This window comes from Lipophrys pholis (genome assembly GCF_963383615.2).
Source record: "Lipophrys pholis genome assembly, chromosome: 13".
NCBI lineage: Eukaryota > Metazoa > Chordata > Actinopteri > Blenniiformes > Blenniidae > Lipophrys > Lipophrys pholis.
In genome coordinates this window covers 1,235,020-1,253,273 of record NC_137632.1, presented here as the reverse complement: position 1 = coordinate 1,253,273, position 18,254 = coordinate 1,235,020, and the positions used below count along the sequence as shown (strand labels likewise).

The 18,254-nt window shown below is 39.7% G+C and overlaps 1 protein-coding gene across 1 annotated transcript in view; it reads right to left on the bottom strand.

The window, feature by feature from the left end:
* Positions 1 to 18,254, bottom strand: part of neb (nebulin) — a 96,595-nt gene that overhangs the window by 32,602 nt on the left and 45,739 nt on the right. Inside the window, exons 84-116 of the mRNA XM_080478777.1 lie at positions 17,444 to 17,641; positions 16,768 to 16,872; positions 16,576 to 16,680; positions 16,383 to 16,487; positions 16,191 to 16,298; positions 14,781 to 14,894; positions 14,491 to 14,688; positions 13,547 to 13,651; positions 13,330 to 13,434; positions 13,122 to 13,229; positions 12,621 to 12,728; positions 12,431 to 12,538; positions 11,862 to 11,966; positions 11,679 to 11,783; positions 11,498 to 11,596; positions 11,303 to 11,407; positions 10,901 to 11,005; positions 10,704 to 10,808; positions 10,053 to 10,157; positions 9,549 to 9,653; positions 9,230 to 9,334; positions 9,043 to 9,147; positions 6,115 to 6,219; positions 4,932 to 5,033; positions 2,491 to 2,592; positions 2,288 to 2,395; positions 2,073 to 2,177; positions 1,884 to 1,988; positions 1,683 to 1,787; positions 1,499 to 1,603; positions 805 to 915; positions 625 to 735; positions 444 to 545 (exon numbers count right to left, since the gene is read on the bottom strand). Of these exons, the coding sequence (XP_080334903.1) occupies positions 444 to 545; positions 625 to 735; positions 805 to 915; positions 1,499 to 1,603; positions 1,683 to 1,787; positions 1,884 to 1,988; positions 2,073 to 2,177; positions 2,288 to 2,395; positions 2,491 to 2,592; positions 4,932 to 5,033; positions 6,115 to 6,219; positions 9,043 to 9,147; positions 9,230 to 9,334; positions 9,549 to 9,653; positions 10,053 to 10,157; positions 10,704 to 10,808; positions 10,901 to 11,005; positions 11,303 to 11,407; positions 11,498 to 11,596; positions 11,679 to 11,783; positions 11,862 to 11,966; positions 12,431 to 12,538; positions 12,621 to 12,728; positions 13,122 to 13,229; positions 13,330 to 13,434; positions 13,547 to 13,651; positions 14,491 to 14,688; positions 14,781 to 14,894; positions 16,191 to 16,298; positions 16,383 to 16,487; positions 16,576 to 16,680; positions 16,768 to 16,872; positions 17,444 to 17,641 (3,672 nt within the window). The remainder of the gene's footprint in view (positions 1 to 443; positions 546 to 624; positions 736 to 804; positions 916 to 1,498; positions 1,604 to 1,682; positions 1,788 to 1,883; positions 1,989 to 2,072; positions 2,178 to 2,287; positions 2,396 to 2,490; positions 2,593 to 4,931; positions 5,034 to 6,114; positions 6,220 to 9,042; positions 9,148 to 9,229; positions 9,335 to 9,548; positions 9,654 to 10,052; positions 10,158 to 10,703; positions 10,809 to 10,900; positions 11,006 to 11,302; positions 11,408 to 11,497; positions 11,597 to 11,678; positions 11,784 to 11,861; positions 11,967 to 12,430; positions 12,539 to 12,620; positions 12,729 to 13,121; positions 13,230 to 13,329; positions 13,435 to 13,546; positions 13,652 to 14,490; positions 14,689 to 14,780; positions 14,895 to 16,190; positions 16,299 to 16,382; positions 16,488 to 16,575; positions 16,681 to 16,767; positions 16,873 to 17,443; positions 17,642 to 18,254) is intronic.

The following is an 18,254-nucleotide window of genomic DNA, read 5'->3' as shown; positions in this document are numbered from 1 at the left end:
CATCAATCAGGTCCATCAGCAGTGGACAGGAGACGCTTTGCTGACACAATCCGGTCAAACACTTTGCTGTTTTTGCAATTTTAAGAAAGTCAATGAAAATAACACTTGAGTAAATGGAGGACAAGGACTGAGGACAAGACATGTTTTTCTATATTTGAGTCCTTCCTTCCATTTAGACTTTATAAAGTGGTAAAGTTCAGCTGTCACCCAGACATGGCTTCTTTCATCCACCTGTGATGTGACAGTTTGAAGAGGAAAAATGTGATTTAGAGTTTTGTAAAGAAAGTAAATAAATAAATAAATAAAGTATTGTGTCACACAATACACGTCACAGCTTCAGACCATTGTTGCTCTAGGATTTTCAGCTTCAACAAAGCAGATCCAAATCAGATTTCCACATGAATACAGAAGCCAACTAAAGAGGAGATGTCCTGTCTTTTTACCTCGCTGATGAGTTTGGCAGCCTGGGTGGCCTTCCTGATGTCAGGGCGGTCCACCACGGTGGTGTAGTGCAGGTTGGCTTTGGCATTTTTCTTATAGGCAACCTGCAGTGGAGAGAAGAGGAGCAGTCACACGGAGTTCTGAGCTGCTGTGTGAGGAGACAGAAACAATCTGATGGCTCACGTTGCTCTGGCTCTTGGCCACGTCCATGGCGTGCTGGACATCAGGCGGCGCCACCATGTTGTTGTAGATAGACTTGCCCTTTTCCTTTTCAAACTTGGCTTTGTACTGCGTCTGTGAAGAGAGAGTGGGCCGTTAGAGGAGAGCAGCTTGTTGTGTGGGGACGGTGTGAGGCAGTCGTACCCTGCTGACGAGCTTATTGATCTGCTTGCTGTGGACGGTGTCTCGGGTCTGAGGCAGAGTGGTGAAGGAGCCGGACTGCATGTCCTTCTTACTGGCTGCCTTGTACTTGCTCTGAAAGACATTTTAAAGAGAAATGAAGGGAATTTCAAAGGGAAGAAAATCTGACTATAAATAGATATCAATTACTATAAAACATAACACTAGAACTTGATGTTTTAGTAAAACTTAGAGGTTAATTTTGAACAAACTAAACAGACTGTGAGACAACAATAACTGTTACAGACGCCGATTACAGAGATTTATCTTTGCGTTATTTCAACAGTTATTGTTGATGAGTTAAAAGCGATTAATAATAAGTTTATGCAGTCCTGATTAAAGAGAAGTGAGTGTGTGAGCAGGAAGTTTATTCCACAGGTGAGGAGTGTAGGAACTAAAAGCTGTTTCACCTTGTTGTCATTGTAATATTTCATCTTGTTTATTTGTGGACCTAAAGTATTTAGATTCCAGCTGAATTTCATTGAATTTACTGAAAACCAACTTTACTGTATCTTTTAAGGTTTTTTATCTTTTTCTCATTTCTTGATCCTTTCTTGGAATATTCTATGATTATTGTGTTAATCTGGGAAAATCCCTGCATTGTATTAAAGAGCAGAAAAAGTGCTCCATGCTGTGCCTGCATGAGGACAGTTCTTACCTCTGAAGACAAAGTGAGCACAGACTTGGCGTGCAGAATCTGAGGAGTGTCCTTAACAGGCACGTAATGACCCTTCGCCTTTTCATACTTTAGTTTGTACTTCACCTGGATGAGCACAGACACAACAAAATATCAGCTCTCACATTGTTAAATAAAATGATGTTTTCTCTGACATTTAACTTACATCACTGGCCATTTCAGCATTTCTCATGCACAGGACGGTCAGTTTGTCATCAACGACGGGGATCACACAGCCCTTCATCGCCTCCTTATCGTACTTATACTCAACCTGAGGAATAAGGAGGAAGAGAAAATGATCTTAACGTGATGGTCGAATTGACAGAAATGTAAAAAACGACCATTTCAAAGTAAAAAGTCGACTCACGTCGCTCTGCTGCAAAGAGTTCTTGGCAGCGTTGAGGAAGTCGGGTCGGTCTGTGGTCCAGATCCACTTGTTCTTGGTGGCTTCATACTTCTTTTTGTAGTCAAGCTGAAACATAGAATTCTCTGTTGGTATATTGTTCTGCACTTTGGATGAACTATGACCCGAGACCAACGTTTGGTCTGTGCTCACATTGCTGATGTTCTTGTAGGCCTCCTTGGCAGCACGGATGTCATGAGCTTCAGGATCGATGTTGATCTGAGCTTTGCTCCTCTCGTACAATTCTTTGTACTTCAGCTGCAACGTCGCACGGAGAAAAAAAACAGAGAATCAAACACAAATCTCAACCGATTCCAATGTCCTTAACCTTTCTGAGAACGTGTGACTAATACAAACATCTGACTCACATTGCTGGTGATCTCCTTGACCTTCTTCATGTGCTGCTGGTAAGGAGTGTCATAAGGCAGAGTGTATCCCTTCGCCTTGTTCTTGTGGTACTCCATCTTGTAGATGATCTGAGCAGAAATCAGCCACGCAGTCAGTTTATTACTTATGAAAATAATCATTTCTGACTTGAAATTAGATTTTGAAATGAAACGTGAGCCCTTACGTCGCCGATCTTCTTGCTGCGTCTGTGGGCTTCATACTCCGGAGTTTCCAGAATGGAGGTGAACTTATCCTTGGCACGTTCATACTGCTCCCTGTACTTCCACTGGTAGAGGAGGTTCACAAGAAAACGACTGTCATAGTGAAAAGGCCACAGATTTAACCCTGACCAACTGTAATGTTGAAGGAACATAGTAAATAATTGCTTAAAATGTAAATAATGTTACTAATAAAAAGATTAAAATAGCTCAGATGTCAAGATAATAACTAGCAAAAAGTCAACCTGAATAACTGAATACTACTTTTAACATATTTTTACTTTAAAATATAACTGTTAACGCAATAAAAACTAGAATTAAAAAAACAGTTTCTAACCTTTGTTTCCCTAGAATAGTATCAGAACAAAGGTACTAAACATGTACAGTGTAATGTGAGTTATATACATCTCTAGTAAATCTAGTGAATGAAATGAGGCCATGCACAGGTTTGCAGCATGCATGATCAAACGCACACACACACACACATGGAGGTGATGGTTTGTCCTGATGAAGATGGCGATGAGGACACGTGTTACCATGATCTGATGGTGGACGTCTGCAGTGCCGACACAGCTCAGGGCAACCTGCACTTCATCCTATTATACTTGTGTTTCTTTGATAGAAGTAAGAAAGATAGTTTCTAGGAAAGAAAAACAAGATAATAAATTTGATCTTGGAAGGAGCAGTGTGTGTTTAAAAAAGGAAGATAATTAAAGAAATCATTTCATAATTAGCAAGTAGTGCTGTAGCTGTAAATAACATGAAACCAAAATGCTACCAAACACCCATATTGAGCTTTACACCTATTTTATATGCTTTATATGCTCTTAAATAGCTGCAGTTAATAAACTACAACGCTGAGATGAAGACACAGTATGTAATTATTTTTCATTTAAATCAGCTAATATAAGAACTGATGTCACTTGGCGTCTTGGTTTTGAGCTACTTTAATTGAAAGTAATTTAAAGTAATTTAACCACTGACTCAAGTCGTTCCATCATAAGCAGCACCAGAGATTTCAGCTTGAGGGATTGACTCATGATTAAAAGGTATCATGACTTAAACATGACATCCTGCACCTGTAATGAGCTAAATACAAACCCTTTAATGAATACATTGATCCAACCTAAACACCATCCCAACACAGGAAGGAAAACTCTATAACTCTTATAACTCTAAAGATTTTTGAAGCTAGTGAACTAGTACTGCGCTTACTATGTGTTTTTTGTCTTAAACTATAACTTTTGTAAATATGCTAATACAAGAAAAACAACATCCAAAGTGTGATTGAGGTGATGTTTACGTGTTGGACAGTATTAACAGGACCTGGAGGTAGCGTCTAACCAGTTAGTCTGGTGGATCCAGCTTCTACTTTGTCCTCTATTGGATGAAAAAAGTAGTAAACAAAACAGGAAATGAAGTAAAACAAAGAACCTGAACTTAAGATAAACGACCGTGACTCACTGCTGCCACCCACTCACAAAAGAAGCATTTCTTACATTTTACATGAATAAAGAATTTAATAAGACACCGTAACGAAATAACTTCAAAATCAAAACATGAGGGGTTTTTTCAGGGATCAATAAAATATCCTGAAAATGTTAAGATTACAAATTCTTGCTACATTTTTAACTTTCAATATATGCCAGCGCTGCACTTTACGATGAGGTACATATGACGTACATATGAAGATAAAACAAAGAGTGATGAAGAGATTAGAGCATGGATGAAAGGGATGGAAGTTAAAAGGAGACGGATGAATCTATTCTGTAAAGATGAGTGATGGAATAAGACCTTGTCCAGAAACAGCAGGAAGGCTCAGATTATATTATTATTATTATTATTATTATTATTCTTCCAGCCAGTTTGTGGACAGGGATGAGAGTCACACTGCTCTCTGGCTCTTTACCTTACTGCCCATGACGGACTGGTAAATGGCTGTGAGGATTTCAGGACGACGCAGTTCATTGCAGCCAAGCTCACGAAGCTCCTTTGCTCTGGATTTATACATTTTCTGTGTACACACACAACATACACACACACACACACAGCATGCCACAGAGTTAACAAAAACAAAAAACTGGTAGTAACACTGGGAGGACTGGAGGAAGAACTCCGGAGATCCGAGTGTGACGGAGGAGCTGTTTGTCCTCCATCTGTGCGCTCAGAGTCAAGCGGCCCGTCTGAACGCACAGATGCGGGACACAGCGAGACTTTTTACATCAACCTGTGGGACAAAACCAGGAGGAACAGAGAGAGACAATGAGTAGCCACATTGGAGGGACTTTGGCCATGCCGGGACTCTGCAGGCCCAGGGATAACCCCATGCACCGGCGTGGGAGGTCTGGAGGAGCGCACTGGACTGGAGCGAGCAGGCCGGGCGCCGCGCAGCGACCAGGAGGTTTACCTGGCTCATCTTCCTGTTCTCCCTGGCCAGCTGGTACCTAGGATCATCTGTAGTGATGGTGAACTTATCCTTGGACTTCTCATAGTCACGTCTGTAGGTCCTCTGCTCAGAATGTCAGAAGGCAGTTAAAAACAAGTGTCCAGGAAACAACGAGCCCATGAAGTGATGGAACAAAGAGGGATTAAACAAACTCCCGGAGGACACATTTATAAAGAGATTGTATAAAACAAGGGTGTCAAACAAACTCAACAACACTGCAGCGTGTGAAAATTACAAAAGAGAAAATAAGTGCAGCTTTGAAGCCAAAGTGACGGGTATTCCTAACGTGTGGGGCGCAGTGTTCAGGCTGGATACCAGACATAATGCAACCTGGAGCCTCTTTACAAGACCAGAAAACTACCTCCTTCACTTCAGGGACCTGATGATTCAGCCATGATGTCATCACAGTACTGGGTAGAAATTCAGTTGTGTGAATCTACTTATCAACTGCTCGTATCTGAAGAATGATGCATCATCTTGTTTTCCATTATTACTGAGTATGAACTGGAGAACGATCAGACTATCAGTGTGCATGTAAACGGGCAGGCTGGGCTGTATTTATGTATTCATCTCACCTGGATTTGTGATTTTCACATGCTTGTTTTTAGATTTTTACAACTTTTTCTATCTGTTTCTGATTGTCCACCTGAGATTTGGTTTTTTTTTTTCCACCTCAAAATGCCACAGCTTTATTTCAGCTGTGGTAAAAGCGTTTGTGTTAGTGTAATTACATCAGCATCACATGATTTGGTTGTGAGAATATTTAATCTGAAGGCTCCAGAAATTCTCCGCCCTGAGGGGAAACAGCCTTTTAGCCACAGTAATCAGAGCAGTACAGAGAGGTGGATATTTGTTTGCATTAAAACAAAGAAAACGATGGACTTGTGATTGAAAAGTTACCCTATCATAATTCTACCAGTCTACCTCTAACCTCTAATTAATTTGACACCCCTGATTTAAAAAGAGCAGATTTTAAAACATTATCAGCAATAATCACAGAACAACATTAATTCAGTCTTTTACCTCCACGCTGAGAATCCAAAGGAGGCAAAATGGCATAAAATCATGGTTATCAGGTTTTTCTTGCACACAAATGAAATTGATCAAAGAATAACTTCAGGTTGAATTAAAGAAAAAGACTCACATCATTGATGAGAACGGAGGCGTTCTTGGCGGCTTTGAAGAAGGGAGTGTCAGACGTGTACTTGAAGTTGGCTCTGTTCTTCTCGAAGGAAGCTTTGTACAGCCTCTGTTAACAAAGATAATTATAATAATTAGGATTCAAATGTAGGGAAATACATCACATCATTAGATTTGGGTAAGGCAGCAGAGCGCTCATTCATATTATACTAATATGTGTCATGGATTGTTATAATAGTAAGAAAAGAATCACAAGTAACACTTCTTGTAAAGTTTTTAACAACTATTCATTCATTTTCATTCATTTCCAAATTTATTTCGAGCTACACAACACAGGCATAAAAGCCAGAAAAAAATACAATGAAAGAAAAAATAATATCAACACTGTAGCTCGAAAAGGATTGGGAAGAAGACAAGCTTATTAACTCCCACCCCTGTTCATTAACTTAAATAATAATGATAATGTGGCTGCTACAATAACATTGTTAAAATAAAACAGAAAATAAAACAACAACAAAAACAGCCAAGACATATAGTCTATTAGATAATGTATGATATTACTAATACAATATAATCACTTAGTTATTTCTTGTTACTGAATTACATGTTATATCCTCTTACAATAATAACAACCATAATGATAAAAAATAATGATACCAATAACAATAATAACAATAATAACAACTGCAATAGTATAATAGTAACAACAACAATAGACTTCATCATTAGCTAGATCTGACCATTAAAGTATTAAAGTATACATTACTTTGTAACACCCAGTATTAATCAAGTACCCATTTCCTCCTCCTGGTATTTTGACCATACTATTTTTTTATATCTTGATTTGAATTGATGAATATTTGGACATTGTTTGTGCTCTACTCCCAATTTGTTCCAGAGTTTAACTCCACATACAGACACACACATACTTTTCCTAGTGGAAGACACTGCTTGAACCTTAAAGTTACCCCCCCCCCCCCTCAGGTTATATCCCCCTTCTGTGCGTGCAAAAAACATTTGTATTCTTGCAGGTAGCACATTGTTATTAGCTTTAAACAGAAGTTGGGCAGTAGAGAATTCAACTAAATCATGCAATTTTAACATTTTAGACTGCAAAAATAATATATTAGTGTGATCACAATATCCTACTTTGTGTATAATTCTTACAGCCCGTTTTTGGAGTATAACAAGGGGGTGTAATGAACTTTTATAGTTATTGCCCCAAACTTCTATACAATAATTTAGATATGGCAAAACTAAGGAACCATATAATAGAAATAATGCATTGTAATTTAAGAAAAACTTGGCTTTATTAATGATTGAGATGCTTTTGGAGACTTTACCTTGTATGTGACTTATGTGTGGTTTCCAGCTTAATTTACTGCCAATGGTGACTCCTAAGAATTTAATTTCTGATACTGGATCTAAAACTACACCGTCTATAATTACTGGGTCTGGTTTTCCATTATAATTACCCAAAAACATTACTTTTGTTTTGTTTAAGTTGAGGGACAATTTGTTAATGTCCATCCATGCTTTTAATTTCCTTAGTTCACAGTTTAGATTAGTTATTAAATTACTATAATTGTCATTAGAATAGAAAATGTTTGTCTTCTGCGAAAATAACTAATTTTAATAATTTTGACACATTAAAAATGTCATTAATGTATAAATTGAACAACTTTGGGCCTAAGACAGATCCCTGTGGGACCCCACAACCAATGTCCAAATATCCTGATGTAAATTCCCCCATCTTCACATCCTGTTGTCTCCCAGTTAAATAGCTTTGAATCCAACTCAAAGCCACTCCCCTTATGCCATACCTGTCTAATTTCTTTAATAATATAGAATGATTAAGTGTATCAAATGCTTTTTTCAAGTCAATAAATCCTCCAGCCGCATGTTTCTTTCCCTCTAAGCCACATGTGTCGAACTCCAGGCCTCGAGGGCCGCAGCCCTGCACGTTTTGCATGTCTCCCAGCTTCAACACAGCTGATTGCAATGAGCAGCTCGTTATCTGGCTTTGTGCTGAATGTGATGATGAACCATCAGGACATTCAGGGGAGGGAGACATTGAAAACGTGCAGGGCTGCGGCCCTCGAGGATCTGAGTTTGACACCCCTGCTCTAAGCTCTTGGTAATCTCTTCTATTGCATCGACGATGGCCATTGAAGTTGACCTTGCTGCTCGAAACCCAGACTGACCTCCATTAATTAGTTCATGCTTCTCTATGAAATTGTCCATTCTACTGTTATAAAGTTTCTCTAAGATTTGAGAAAAGTGGGGGAGCAGAGAGACAGGTCTGTAGTTAGTGGGGGAGCAGAGAGACAGGTCTGTAGTTAGTGAAGATGTGTTTGTTCCCATTTTTATGTATTGGTATAACTTTTGCAATTTTCATTTTATTTTGAAATGTTCCTGTTTGAAACGATGAGTTGCATATGTAAGTTAATGGTTTCACGATACCATATATAAGTTGTTTAACTAGTGTCATGTCTATATCAAAACAATCTGTAGACAATTTATTCTTACACCCGTTAACGACATCTATTATTTCTGCTTCAGTTACTCCAGTCAAAAACATGGTTTTTGAATTAATGTCAATCAATGACTCCATTTCGTTGCTACTACACTCCGGAATCTCTGCTGCCAGATCCGGTCCAACATTTACAAAAAATCTATTAAAACTTTCCACAATATCATTCATATTATGATTGTCATTGTTCCCATCAGTGAAATGTTACAGAACATTATTACTTTGGACAAAACAGGAATAAATGGGAAAATGACAAAATAAGGTCAAATTCATGATAAACAGTAAAAAGCATTTCATTTATACTTTCAATTTCGGGCATTATCACAAGAATTGAATGAAAAAGAATCAGATGATAATCTGATCACGGGTGAGAAGCTGTGAAATCTAAAGGTTCACTACCTCACTGTACAGTTTCTTGTTGTTCTCAGCCAGCAGCAGCTCAGGTGTGTCCCACACAAAGCAGCCGATTCCCTTCAACCACTCCAGGTCCTCCTTGTATTTCACCTGAAACCAGAAACACAATCAGAGTAAATGATAAGAAATGTGCCAATAAAGCTGTTGCAGTTTGGAGGTGAAGCATACTCACGCTGCTGACGTTGTCGTTGACAATCCTGCTAAAGAAGAACTCTGGACGATCCGGGATAGACTTCCATGTTCCCAGAGAGTTGATGTACTTCTCTCTGTATTTAACCTGAGGAGGAGAGGCACAAAGTACTTGTGAGAGGAAGAGTTGGAAATAAATATGCTGAACTATATATAAAGATGTAACAACATTAGATCCAAATGAACAGCTGATCTCCTTACAGTTGTTTGAGTCATTGATCCGTTTGAGCAGCACACACACGTATGTAGAATATAATGTAGAATAACAGCGAGCTTTGCTCACTCATTGAGGAACTACTGACCTCGCTGATGTCGTCGGTGACTCTGCGGTGGTAAACAACGTCCAGAGCATCCTTGACTGTGTGGTAGTGGCCTTTAGAGAGCTCGAACGTTTCCTTGTAACGCAGCTGAAACAAGAGAGAACAAAGTGTGTGAGATTCTTTTCTTTTTCAGTTGTTTGAAGCCACAGCCTGTTCCCTGAGGTGTCCCCGGGGATAACGCTAATGAAGTTTAGATTGACTGCAAATATATGGAAACAGTTCAACTCTGTTTTGTTTCTTTGTCATTTTAGTTTATAAGGTATGAAAGTACACTTTTTCAAAAGATGGAATATTTCACAAGATCAAAAAAATTTTCTATTTATTTAACCAGATGCCACAATTATCACCATTAAAACATTTACCTTTTCAATCATATTAATCTTTTGGAGAAGCAGCAGGGCAGCATAAAACACTCTCACAGGTATAAAGTAGAGCAGAATGAAGCACAGCTTTGCTGCTCTTTACACATTTAATGAGTGTACTCACATCGCTGGACTGGAGGTAGGATTTCTTGGCGCGGATGAGGAGCGGCGTGTCAGCGATGGCGGTGTACCGGTGCTTCATCTTCTCATACTGCTCTTTGTATTTATTCTGAGGAAAGAAAGAAAAGAGTAAATGTAGAATAAAACAAGAGCAATCAGAGATTTATGACATCTGGCAAAGGTTGAACTGGACTCAGAAAAACAAAAAGTTTACCGATCACCACTACAATTTAATGGAATCTTCTATGGCCAGTTATCTATCTGTGGTGAAAAGTTTGACAAAATCTGTGCAGTAGATTTGACATAATCTTTCTAACAGACATACAGACAGACAAACAAATATACGCTGATGATTTCATACGTCCTTGGCAGACATGATGGAAAATGTCCCTCATGAATTATTTTTATTAATCTGTGGCAGGCTTCTCTCTATCTATTGGAGATAAATGAGAACAGTAGCATGGTTGATACAGCACTCTTTTACAAACAAACAAACAAACAAACAAACAAATAAAGAAATAAAGAAATAAATCAGCAATAAAAAGGTATTTTAATAAATCCTGTACAAAGATGAAGTGTGATAAGGGTGTCCTATGATGAAAACATTAAAAATATGACTGAAAGAAAATAAAAGCCGTGGTTAAGACAAACTCACATCGCTGAAGATGACTCTCATCTTCCTGGCATGACCCATTGTTGGAGTTTCACTCTCGGGAGTGAAGTGAGCTCTCTCCCTTGCAGCCAGATCTGTGTATAAGTACTGCAGAGAAACACAGAGGGAAGAGTCAGCTGATACAAAAAGCTGTATGTAAATATAACACGTGTGAGAACCGTTGCTTTGTGTGGGCTCACCTTGTTCGTGAGCTGCTGGGCCCACTTGGCTCTCTGGACATCCACAGCTTGAGCGGTGAGGTTGACTTTGGCCATGTCCTGTTTGCTCTGGTATTTGTAGACCATCTGAAAAAGGGTTGGAAGGAGCCTATTTGTGGGATAAATTACTCAAAAAGCCTGCATTATATTATTGAAAGCCTCATACAGACTGACTGATTTTAACATTCAGATATCGGCTTTATCTGAGATATATAAAGGAATCCAGAATCACTCTAATAATATTAATTCTTAAGCTACAAGAAAATATATATCTATAAAGTGTGTTGTTAAAAAACACAATTAGAAATGTACTTTTTTTGCAGAGATCTGGCATTGTGAAAGGTTGATATTATGTCTAAACCACATCTTTAAATAAGTACTCACGCCACTCATGTGTGTCTTCAGCTCGGTCACACGCTTGTATTCAGGCGTGTCGAGCACCACAGAGAAGTTAGCGAGGTTCTTCTTCGCCTCCACTGGGTAGTTCTCCTAAAAAAAGTGGAAAACAAATTGTGGTGAAGTCCCTGAAACAGAGTGGAAATGAAAAATACCGGTGTAAAAAAAAAAAAGTCCTTGTACCTTGAATTTGGTGATGTGGCGGACACGGACCATCTCCGGGGTGTCGTACAGGAAGCAGCCGAGGCCTCGGAGCCAGGACAGATCCTCTTTGTATTTCAGCTGAAAGCACAATTTCAGCTCACCAACATGTTTCTCAGGCAGATTTTCCAGTTGACTTTGTGCAGGATTATTTGAAGGATACCTCGCTGGTGATCTCGTTGACGTGGTAACAGTGCAGCAGCTCAGGGGTGATGGGCAGAGAGATCAGCTGGCCTCTGCTGTTGTAGTATTTCTCTTTGTAGCACAACTAAAGAAAAACAGTCACGTTGATCACAAACAATTATCAAGAATCATGAGAATTATTCAGACTGTGTGGAGTTCTCACATCACTCAGGTGCTCCTGGTTCATCTTGACTTGTTTGATATCAGGAGTGTGGTAGGTTGTGTGGATCTTGTCCTTCTGCTTGTGGTAAGTCTCACGATATAGACGCTGAGGAGGCAACGAGACCAACAGAAGATATCGTTTTAACCAGAAGAGTTAGAAACACTCACAACACAGTAATTAAGACATTTTTCAGTGTACTTGTATCTTTGTATGTTTATGCAAAGTATATAAAAAGATCCTAGAGATGTTTGACATTATAATAATTAAAAAAAGTGGTCACATTTTGCAAGATTGATCAAATAAAAGCAGATATAAAATCTAGTTTGACTCCATACATGTGCTCCATCTGTACCACCAGTAGAAGAAAGAATAAACAATCAATTAATGGAGTTCTTCTTCTTTTAGTATCATTAATGTGTACCATGTAGCATCATTGAAACTCAGCTTTGACAGTAACTCATTCAAGCGTGTAATTTCAATATTTTAAAGAAGAACTGACACCATGTAATTGATTCTGCTGCTCAGCATCTACAGTCAAAACCATCTACATTTTCAGTGAGTTATCTTACGTCATTGACGATCTTGTGAGCTTTTCTTGATGTGACAAAGTTGACGCCCTCTGGATGAAGAGTGTACGATCTGGCCTTCATCATCTCGTAGGCCTCCTTGTATTTCACCTACAGAACGAGAGTAATCACATTTTCACAGTATGAAAAATGAAACAGCTGTGAATGGATTCAAAGCTGGAGAAGAACCTACGTTGCTGGAGACAACGGTGTTCTTCTTGGCCTGTTTGATGAGCGGCGTGTCGTGGGGCAGGGAGTACCCGGTGGGCATAAAGTTCTTATTGGCCTCTTTGTAGATGTTCTGAGAGAGAAGACAGAATTAAAAAAAAAAAAAAAAAACACATGCACACTGACAGATCTGCAGAAATACACTTGCGGAATTAACAAAGTGAGTTGAGGACTGAAAGTCGATGAAGAAGAAGCAGATATTGTGCAAAACATGAAGAAATCGTTGTTGCTTACTGAATAAGAAGTGATCTGTATGATGACGGTAACTCAATCCTACATGTCATTTAGAGTTCACCAGTGTGTTCTCTCTGATTCCCTCATGGTTCTTCCTGTCCTGTCATGATATTGTTTGGTCTTCTGGTCTCTAATTGGAACCTTTTCTTTGTCCCTTCACCTTGACTGTGTGTTTGGGTAGTGTGCTCTTTTTCTACCACACTTCCATAAACCAATGGACATAATCCCTTACGTCACTCTGGATGGAGTTGGCCAGGCGAGCTCTCTCAGTCTCCACGGTGACGGCGGGGGCCGTGTTGGTGCCCTTGACGTTGGCATTGTAGTCGAGGCGGTAATGCAGCTGGAAAAAGAAAAGAAAGCAGAGAGATGTGTGATTCAGATCATTTGTACCACATTTTGCAGGTATTTGTGAAAGGAGATCAACATTTGATAAGACTTACATCGCTCAGGTTGACAGCGTTCTGCTTGGCAGTCTCATAGACCGGAGTGTCAGTCACCACAGAATAGTCCTTGAAGGCCTCAATGCCCTTCGCTCTGTACTTAGCCTGCAATAAAACACAGCAGTCAGTGATTGTACTGCATAAAAAAAGAAAAATTGAAGTATGTGAAACAAGATTATGGAGAAAAGTAAGAAAGGAACCAGCATGTTGAGCTCACCTCACTCTGAAGGTCACCAGCGTGCTTCACACGGAGGATTTCTGGCGTGTCCCAGGCGTAGCAGCCAATCCCCTTCAGCCAGTTCAGATCATCCTTGTAGAAGATCTGGAGAGAAAATCACACACGTTTTTAGATCTGTGCTCATTGGATTTTGTTGAAGGATTCAAAAAAGATTTTAGGAATGGTAATTAAGAGCTGCTGGTTAGAAACCCAAATGGTCAAAAGGTCTTGGAGGGAAATAAAGAGTTTAATTGAGCCTTGTTGGACTTCAATCCTATCTATTGTTTTTCAAAGTAATTCTTTTATTCTTCATGTTGACACGTGTATATGTGCAGGTGTGTATGTTTGTGAATAGTTATATTTCATTGAACAGTGACATCAAATAAAGATTGATCAATAAACATGCCGGGGTAGTGTCTTACTTTATTATTATCAATATCATTATTTCGGCTTCATAAGGCTCGTAATATATAAAACAGAATTCAAATTTCATGGATGCAACAGAAACTAGTTTTGGTTCACATTATGTTCTACATTATGTGAAAGTTTACAAGCATTCCTGTGGGCTCTCCACCTTCCTGTGGGCTCTCCACCTGCAGGAAGGTTCTTAATGGGTCAATGTGATCTGGGTGACGGTGCTCAGACTGACACCACCACCACCCGAGGACGTACAAGAGGGAGAAGATGGATGGATGGATGGATGGATGGATGGATGGATGGATGGATGGATGGATGGATGGATGGATGGATGGATGGATGGATGGTTTATAAGCAGTGAATTGCTTCAGTTTGTTTTCCATTATTTAGAAATGAAAACAAAAACATTAAACTTCACCTAACCTCAGCAGGCGGGTGATGTGATAAGAAGTAGGTTAGATCGTGTGGTACTATTATATCTATATCTAGTAACAGCAGATGGAAGCAGGAGGAGAGCGGTCACTCACGTCACTGAGCTGCTCGTTGACTTTGCGGGCCTGAACGTACACCTGCATGTCGGGCAGGCAGATCCACTGGTGAAGATACTTGCGGTAGTTGATGTAGCTGACGGTGGACTGGGTGTTCCGTGCAGACAGGATCTCCAGCATGTCTGGGGGGATGTGGTTCTTGGCTTTGGACTTCTCATAACTCTCCTTGTACAGACGCTGGAAAGAAGAATGACAGAGTTGAGACTTCAGGACGCACGTCTGTTAAACTGCCATGTGATGATTGGATCGATCATCAGGAATTTACTCACATCCAGAACCAGCTTTCCAACTTTCACGCAGCGAGCTGTGGGCGGATCGTCCTCCAGGGACTTGGGCAGACTGTAGAGTGATTTGAACTTCTCATAATCCTCCTTGTACTTCACCTAAATGCAAAAGAGTTCACAGTATCAAGGTGCTTAACTTAACAACTAGCAAAAATGTTACTTCTTTACTGAAGGTAAAGCAGGACAGGTTCTAAAATGGTAAAAGGTTCTTTAAAGGTTTATTTCATCTTCTTGGTGATAGAGGTTGAGATCATAAGCACATACATGTGCACACACATATTATAACTCGTGTCAGAGGCAACATAAGCAAGGAAGCCTGGGAAAAGTTGCCTAATTTATATCACTACAACTGATAATACCAAATTCTCTTAACCAGAGTTGTTCCTTGTGTTACGCTTCATATTGCCTAAAGCATGTTAACTGTTTTAAACTTAGCATTAGGAGGCACGGCTCGGTTGGGAAAGGGGTCTTCCCAATCGGAAGGTTGCAGATTCGATTCCCATCTCCACCTGCCCACATGCTGAAGTACACTTGAGCAAGACACTGAAGTTGAGTGAACGCGCCCTGCATGGTCATTGTGTGTGAACGTGTGTGCGAATGGGTAAATGTGACTAACGATGTAAAATGTTTAAAGACTGCTCACACAGTTGAAAAGTGCTTTATAAGTGAACTCCATTTAGTATCAGTGTTAAAGTATTATCATTAATACTGCAAAACTTACTATTCTTAACTTAAATACCATATTAAACTGCATTTTACTGCATCTTTGCATCTGCTAATCAACATTTTTCTGTGATGACAATAAAGCTGTATCTAATTGAGTATGCTTATCAGAAAAATAAATATTTATAATATACATGCATAGGAGACCATGTGTGTCTTTCTTCTTACTTCTTTGTAAGAAGAAATAAAGATTCATATCATGTCATGTCATGTCATATCATATCATATCATATCATATCATGTATTTAATGACATAAATAGGGGACATCTTAGCTCATAAATTAAATACAATGGTAAAAAACAATACTATTTGATTTTTGTTTGTAAGTGTATGTAAATGACCGATGGAGGGGGGCAGCATAAAGAAATCTGACTGTTTTTATTTCATAAGTATGTTTGTCAGAGTGATTACAGCAGCTTAATCAATAGTAATGAGAAGCTCTTCTCTCAACTCGTAACATAGTTTTTAATGTAAAATTCCATTGCTTTCTAAATGAAACAGGTATAAATATAATGATTTATTCCTGATTTAATGTGATCACTGTTAAATTTGTGGTTAAATGTTACCAACAGCTGCTATCACTGTAATTGTGAAGAAGGTACAGAGGAGAAAGTACAAATACTCAGTTCATCACCACCTGGGACATGAGGAGAACTCAGAGTTCAACTTACACCACTGAGGATGACCTTCTGGTGCTTGGCGTGCTCCATGGCGTGCGAGTCGTGTGGGATCTGGTAAGACGTTGCTTTGACTTTGTCCCAGGCAGCGGTGTAGTTTTTCTGTTGACAGTCAGAACAAAAGTTTTACATAAAGCAGATTTCTCATTTTAGATCACACAGAGAGAAGTCTCTATCCTCACTTACGTTGCTGAAGAAGTGCTTGAAGTTGTGGCATCTGGCATAATCGTAGGTGTCTAGAACGGTGGTATAGAGATGCTTCTCCTTATGGTAGGCCTCTCTGTAGTTAAGCTGTCAGTGGAAATCACATTATTATCACACACGTATTTCTTTTTACTTGAAATGTATTCCTGGTCTTCTAAAGTTGCAGCTCGCTCACCTCACTGGCCCAGGTGTGTCCCAGGATAGCAGTCACATATACTGGAGTGTCTGTCACGATGGAGTAGTTGTTGAAATCTTTCTTGGCTTCAGTTCTGTACTTGAGCTGTGTTGGAGTAGATTACACACAGAAATGCAGAGTAAACAGTACATCGTGTGGGATATTACTGTGATTTAAAATGTTTTTACTCACCTCACTCTGAAGGTCGTACGACTTCTTGGCGCGGATGATCTCGGGGGTGTCCCACACGAAACAACCGATTCCCTTCATCCAGTTCAGGTCATCCTTGTAGTACACCTGTTAGCAACACGCCAAGAAAACATATGCAAAGTCCACTTTTTACTCAGATTAGTGGTTTTTCTGTTTACGTACTTGTTATTTTCTCTTCAGCTTGCCATTTAAACATTGCATTTCAAAAGGAAGTGGTTTAACAAAGCGTGAGAGGATGAGAAGACGATGTAGAGAAGGAATGTCAACCATAAGGCTCGTGGGTCAAAGCACCAACCAAATTGTAAACACTTCAACAAATTTCCTAAGAATAGTGGACTTGCCTTGTTATCAGGGTGAGTTTGTAAAAACATGCATAATGCGACAGCTATAGAAGTTTACTGGACATTTCAATGTGTTTCTTTACAAGGTTTCATTAAGACTGACTTTGTGTTGTGATTGTACTAACTTTCTGTGCTAATTGTTTAGTTTGGTGAAAAAACAGGCTTTTTCATCACGTCATTTTTAAAGTTTAAATTTAAAGGTTATGATGGCGCTTCACCGGTCCGACCCACTCAGGATGAAATTGGGCTGAAAGTGGCCTCGGAATTCAAATGAGTTTGAAGTGAGACATGCAGGCAGAAAAAGAAGCAAAACCTACATCGCTGAGGATCTCATTGGTCTTGCGGGCTCGAATGGCATCCTCCTGATCGGGATGGCAGGTCCACTGGTGCAGGTAGGTGCGGTACAAGACGTCGCTCAGCATGTCCTGGCAGCGCTTTGCTACCTGGTTAGCGATGATGTCGGGTGGGAGGTGGATCTTGGTCTTGGTGTGGTGGTAGTCCTTATGGTAGAGCCTCTGTAACAATAACATAGCAAGTAAAAAATATTTCTACTGTAATGTGAATTAGAGTCAAAGAAAAAACTGAAAAGATAATGTGTGGATCAGAGAGGTCATGTAAGAAACCAGGACTAGGATCAAAATCAATTCCAGTATATTATATTAGTTTCGGCTTTTGTAGGTCTGACTTAGCAGTGCAACTATTAAAAACATCATCTCCATGAACTCCTTTCCTATATATTGCAGTGGTTAGTGCTCTCGCCTCACAGCGAGAAGGTCGCGGGTTCAAGTCTGACCCAGCTCCTTTCTGGATGGGGTTTGCATGTTCTCCCCGTGTGTGCCAGGGTTTCCTCCGGGTGCTCCACTTTCCTCCCACAGTCCAAAAACATGCATGCGAGGTCAATTGGTGATGCTAAATTGCCCCGAGGTGTGAATATGAGTGTGTGTGGTTGTTTGCCCTATGACAGAGTGGAGACCTGTCCAGGTGGACCCTGTCCCCGCCCACAGTAGGCTGGGACCGGCTCCAGATAGAGAGTTATATTAAAGGCATGAACTACTTTTCATTCAATTCGCATTTTATCGCCGGCAAAAGGTCCACGACTGGATTATAATAATAGAATCCAAGCTTAAA